The sequence below is a fragment of the Thalia democratica genome, chromosome 7 (assembly GCF_965202585.1).
Source record: "Thalia democratica chromosome 7, ktThaDemo2.hap1.1, whole genome shotgun sequence".
Taxonomy (NCBI): Eukaryota; Metazoa; Chordata; class Thaliacea; order Salpida; family Salpidae; genus Thalia; species Thalia democratica.
Genome location: NC_139171.1, coordinates 40,585,377 through 40,592,201, shown reverse-complemented (window position 1 = coordinate 40,592,201; position 6,825 = coordinate 40,585,377). Strand labels below are relative to the sequence as shown.

General features: G+C 24.6%; 1 protein-coding gene across 1 annotated transcript; it reads left to right on the top strand.

Annotated features, from left to right (window-relative positions):
- Window positions 1-1,717, top strand: LOC145841368 (leucine-rich repeat transmembrane protein FLRT2-like; the record flags this gene model as incomplete). The annotated part of the gene is made up of 2 exons (XM_082948729.1): window positions 1-790; window positions 995-1,717. Coding segments are annotated over exons 1-2 (1,497 nt in total), but the record flags the coding sequence as incomplete, so codon positions are not given.
- Between the last annotated feature and the right edge of the window lie 5,108 nt (window positions 1,718-6,825).

Sequence of the window (6,825 nt, the reverse complement as noted above, 5' to 3'; positions counted from 1 at the left end):
CATATTATACGCCATTATGGAGTTGTATACTTTTTTTGCTGACGGTATGATTTCCCCTTGCAGAAAAATATCTATAAAGAATTGGGTTTTTTGTCAGGAAAAAAAATTGATAGAAATTCCTGGAAGAACTATGAAAGACACAAAAAAGTTAATACTGCATGGAAACATGATTAAAAACTCCGCCAAGCTTGACACCAAATTACTTCAATTGACAAATTTATTTGAAGTTAATATGAACTATAACTTATTAGATAAAGTTCCTTGTTTACCAATCTCTATTTTAAAGGCAGAATTTGGTAACAATAATATAAAATCGGTTAACTTTAGTGGTCTAAAAAAGTTAAAAACTTTAAATCTTGAAGCAAATTTTCTCACGACAAGTTCTTTCAACTCTAAAACTTTCAAGGACACACAGTCTCTTCGAGAACTTATCATAGATGAAAACAAGTTAAGTTCAATACCTTCGTACTTACCTTCAACATTAAGAGTTTTGAGTATAAAGCATAACAAAATTCAAAAAATTAATGTCGAGGATTTCCAACACCTCGTAAAACTAGAAGTTTTAGAATTGGAAAACAACAATCTAAAAAGCATTTTTATAAAGCTCGGGTCGTTTTCTTACTTAAGAAACTTGAAAAAGTTGAATATGAAACGTAACAACCTAATCAATATTCCTCCAAAGCTGCCTGGTCAATTAAAAAGTCTACAAATTGCTTACAATAAAATAAAAGTTCTTTATAAAAGTGAAAGTGAAGACCACGGAGGAATGGAAACTTTAAAAAATGTACAGGTTAATTACATATAACACTTTTAAAATCATAACCTAATGTACTTTATCTTTAAACCTTATTTGGTTTAGTTTAAATCAAGAAAAAAGTCTATAAAAGATTAGATAAAAAAAAAATATTATACAATAATAAGAATTATACATTAATTTTTTAAATCTAATAATATTTCAGTTTTGTGAAAATCTTAAACATTTTTTAAATTTTAGATGATAGATGTTTCATTTAACCATCTTCATACTGTGAAAAACAATTCTTTGGACAAGATTGGTTCAAAAAATGCTATTAACTTTCAAAACAATCTTTGGGTTTGTGACTGTAACCTTAAATACTTTATAGGCTGGTTGTCCAAGACACAAGCTGCTATTAGTAATAGAAATGAAATGAAATGTGCTTCTCCATCACGGTATAAAGGAAGTCTACTCAGTGATTCTGATACGAGTATGATGAGTTGCTTAAGTAGAAAACCTTTAGCCCTTCAAATAATTGATATGTCGGAAACCTACTTTACAGTATCATGGGAACATAATGACCCTAGCTATATGATACTAGAAAACATGATGATAACATATGGTCCAGTTTATTGTGGCTTGAACTGCAGTAAAGTACACGAGCCTATGTTTAGATCACAGCGTTTGGGGCAGAGCTTTACAGCTAGAAATTTAAAAAGTGGGACATCATACCAAGTTTGTGTTCAGTCAGAAATTTCTGCACGTCAGTGCATGTTTGTTACTACAAAAAAAGTAGAGACTAAAAGCCAAACTAAGTTGGAACACGATAACAAAGAAAAAACGCTCACCGCTGTTATTATTATATTGACGATCCTGTTTGCATGCTCGCTTGCTTTATTTTTTGTATGTGTTTACTATCTTTACAGAGAAAAGTTAAAAAGCGAAGATTCTCATAATAAAATTTTTGACAGACAAAGTCATTGTGCTGGTATAAGTTCGTATCATGAAGATTGTTGTTGCGGGGATGATTACGACTGCTATTTAAAACGTTCTCCTGCAGCTAAAGTACCAACTCAAAACTTAAACCAAGTAGAAAATGCTAGAGCAAACCAAATTTATGCAGAATGTGAACCTTTCATGGAAACACGTTTGAAAAAAACTGAAAATCAAGCAAAAAAAAGTTCTGATAACTTAAGTCGTAATCGGGATAGCTGTATGATAGATGCAACAACGGAGTTCGACTCATTTATACCAATTGTTACAAACACCAAAATTCCTAACTGTCTTCTAGCTAGCAATCATAGTAAAAAGAAAAAAAGAAGCGACTCAAAAAACAGTAGGTTTGTAGCTGATTTAAAACTAGTAGTAACGATGAAAATAGAATAATTTAAAATATCATACTAAGACATTAATTTTTTTTTCTAAATAAATTTTAGAAAAAGTTATATAAATCAATACCATTAAAAACTTATTATTTTATTTAAAAAAAGACACACTTTTTTAGTCTATAATACAAAATGTAAGAGGTTATGTTAATTCTAAGTTTTATTTAATTACTTAAAATGGTAAGTAAAACTACCATAGCTTTTTCTGATTTATTTTTTCTTTGCATCTTACTTCACTAGACTTATCAACTGAGTCCTGTTTTTTTTTCCTTCTAAACAGCTTATACTTGTTTTAATTTTGTTTTAAATGAAACACTTTTTTTTAAATCTTATGTAGTTTTTGCTCATTAAAAAACTGTCTACATAATTAAACTAAGATATCATGTATAATTTACGATCAAGTATAGAATTTTTTGATAGGTAATGACTAACTTTCAAAATTAGTACAAAGTTTATTGCAAAAAAAATACAAATAAAATAGTTTTATTTTGAATGAGAATATAAAATACTAAAAAAAAGTTTTAAATCCTTAAAAAGCAGTTTGATTTCATTTCAAATCTAACTTAAAAATTAAAAAACATAAAATAGTTTATGGTTTAAAAAAAAGATACTTTCGAATTTTATAGATGAGTATTTAATTCTTAATTATATAAGTTTAAGGAATTTTTTATAGAAAACTAAATTATTGTATTAAGTTTAAAAAATAAGTTGTAAAATTGAGTGTTAAATTAAACTTCAAATTCTTTTTTTTGAAATAGACTATTAGATACAGGTTAAACTTAAATATTTTACAGTCAATGTTCAAGCACAATTTCAACCAACCAAACTCACCAGTTTTGTGAAAATAATCAACAAGAGTCTTCTATAATTTCTTATCTAAGTGTAAAACGACATCACACTTACGATCATTTAGTACCACAACATATGAAGTCCTCATTAGATCATGAGGTTTACAATAATCGTCACAAATGCGATCTAGTTGATAACTTGTAGCATTTTTACTTTGCTAATAGGAAATATTTCTGTTTTTATATTAACATTGTACTTTGTAGCAGGTAATATTTTCAATAAGACTTTTGAGAGTTTAGAAAGTAATTTAAATTCATAAATTGACTGTGAATACAAGCTACATAAAAAGTTACAATAGTTAAATTTAGGAGTATTAAGTTCTTAAAACCTAGTTCTTTTTTAATATAAGATTAATTACCGGTTTTGAATTGAATATCATATTTAAAAAAAAGTGTAATAGTTTACAAAGGTGATTTTTTACGACGAGCTAAAAACTGTATAGATCATACTTTGTTTGTTATCGTGTTTCAACTCTTAAGAAAACTGCCTTTAAAAATATAAAGAAGTGTCTTTGTTTTTTTTTAAAGGAGTAGATTTATATTTTTAGTTTAGTTACTTTCTCAAAATATACAACATAAGCTATTAATTTTTTTTTTGAATACAGGTTTTTACTTAGTTTTGATATACTTATTTTTATTTTTTATTATCATCATAGATTCAGTGTTAATCTAGTAGTGATAAGTTTTACTGCCGTTAAATGTATGATAATGTGATAAAAAACAACTATAGTTAAAAGTTTCTTTACAACCTAATTTGTTATTTTTTTGTTTAAACTTAATATAAGCTATAAGTTCTGAATAAAAAAGTAATGGTGTTTATTACTTAAAAAATATTATTTTTTGCCATTAGTTTGCATACGTGTGCTCTTTTTTAAACACTTTTCTAAAAGATACACTCATTTTTTGCTGTTTTTTTTATTCCACTGAGCCTTTATTTGATAATAAACTAAAGTTTGTTATATAGTTTATGCTTGTGAACATTTTTTTCTTTATAGGAATAAGTATTTCAAAAACAAATAAAGTTTTCTAATATTTTTTATTTTCTATAATTATGACATACTACGTTAAAAAATAAAAAAACAAAATTACTTATAAAATATAAATAAATAACTAAACTACTGTCATATTAAAACATATCAAAATTAAAATTCAAGTATAAAAATTTCAAACATTATTGTACACTAAAAACATAAAAAAAATTAATAAGACAACTTGACAAACTATAACGTATAAATTTCCAACTACAAGTTTTTAACACCTGTCGAAAGTTTTGAAAAACCGCTGTATTCTTTTGTTTTTGGTACGTTCGAAAGTGTTATTATATTTTGAAAAATGGTATTAAATATGTTCTAACTTTTAGAACTATAAAATGCATTCTAAAACTAAAGTAGTCAAAACGATTTATACACTAAAAATCATTAAAAATTGATAAAAGTAAGTGAAATTTTTGAAAGCAAAGATAAAAACTTATTTTAATAGAAATTTTAAACATGTCTACGTGCTCATTATTAGTTGAGAACAACAACCGCTTACAATATAATCCGATTTGAGTAAACAAACAAACATAGGAAAACGTATTAACGTGAGTTTAGTTTTTTTTGTTATTGAACAACCACAATAAATGCTTGCTTCCTCTAAGAAAATATTTTAGCTAAAGCTTTTAATAAAATAAACTTTTTAAAATTAACAAATTCTTATTCAATTTAAATATTTTTACAGGTATATAACAACATTTTTTAAAGAAATTAGAAAAACAATTTGAAAACTTATTAGATTTTAAGCAGTGGTAAGTTCTGGACTTTATTGTCATAACTTTTATAAAATTCTATAAATTTTACTTAATAACAAACATAAACAACTTATATACTATCTACAACTTTAGCTAGTACAAAATGGATAATTATTTAAGCATTTTATTTATTAAAATTTAAGGTTATAAAAGATACGATTAAAGTGTTTGAAAAGTCAGAAAACTGATTGACAAAAAATTTAAACCCTTAAACACTTATAAACATCTATTTAAAATTTCAGCTTAATCAGACTGTTTGTTATAGAAAATATAAACACTGGCAACGTTATAACAGTCATTTGCATTCTATCAACTTTTTGTTAACTCGACTAAATTACGATAAAATCCTATTATAATCAAAAAAAGACGGTTAATATTGTTGGTTTTATATAAACAAACCAAGTATTATAAAAACGTATTGTTCTTTTGTATACTATACAGGAAACAAACATAATAAAAAATGTATAATAAGTCTTTTATAAACAATTTTTAATTAAATCTAAAACAAGTTAGTTACAATTTTTGAGGAAAAAATTAAAAAATTAACTTAATTCATATCTGTCTAAAAAAATCCATCATAATTAGAAAAAATAAACAGTTTTTGTACTTTATAAAATATATATTTATACCAATTATTTAAAATAAAGCAAAAGTATTTATAACTTATTCAATTTCTAAAAAAATATTTAGTGTTAAAAATGTTGACTTACGTAAAAGTTAAACTTGTATTTTTATTTCTTGCTTCCCTAAAAATATTATACTTTTGAAATAAAAAAAAATTTAGATCGAAATGTTTTATCTAACTTCTACTGGTGTTTTACTTGCATTAAATGAACAAACAACATATATCCATACTTTTCAACCACAACATAAGCTCAAAATTAAAATAAGTAGAACAAAATGTTGAAATATATGGATTTCCAATTAAATAAAACCTTTAGTTAGTTGCAACCTAAAAATTTACAGCTGTCAGTTTACAAATATAAGACTAAGTCTCAGTCTATTTAGAGCTTGTTTGTGATCAGATAATCTAGTCTAGGTAGTAAGATAAAAACTTGTTCTTAAAAGCGAATTTTAAGTTATGACACATGAAATTTTAGGCCTCGGCTTTGAATAATTTTAGCCGATTTTTTCTTTTCATTTCAATTGCTAAAATCCATAGCAATAAAACTTTATCACACAATAAGGAGCTTTAAATATTTATTTGACAATAAAAGTTAAAAAACAAATGTTTAACCTCTATGTAAGGGTGTTACTAATGTATACATATATTATATATATATATAAAATAAGATTATTATTTAAACTTTAACACCTTCTACAGAGCCCACTTGAAGGGCTTTTAAATAATTTATTAGAAAAATAAGATTTTAAAAACACTGGGTCATATGTTTCATAAGACTAGACGCCTTAATCTGATATATACATATAATTTTAGTGATTAATCTTTTTAATAATAAATCAAATAATAACTTTATTTAAATTTTCTTTTTAATTCAGTTTTCTTGTATTTAAAAACTATTATAAGTATACAACTACAGTTTTAAACTAATTTAAGAACTAGTTAGGTTTTAAGTAGTGATAATTTTCTATGTTTTGTTTATAAGAAAACAAATAAAGAGGTCTCAACTACTAGAGTAGAAATAATATATTTTTTTGTTGATAATATTTTAACTAGATCTTCTTATAAAATTGCGGAGTTTATAGACACAAAAACTGTTTGAAATTATTGCATTAATAATTTATAATTTGTATTAAAAAAAAACTAGTGTCTTATTTTCAAATTAGTGGACTGTACGTAAGCCAAAAAAAAAAGAGGTTTTTTATTTAAATATATACAACATTTTTTATACATTTTAAAGTATTTCTTTAAAATTTCTAAGAATTATATTAATTTGTGCTTTATTTATTTTTTTACGCATACTGAAACATTAATATAAACTCGACTTATTTTTTAAGAGTTTTATCATGCATTGGTTTAGTTAATAAAACTTCCTTTTTTTGCTTACAACGTGCTACTTAGTTAAATTTCTTAAGAATCTTATTTTTAGCATTATTTTTTTTACT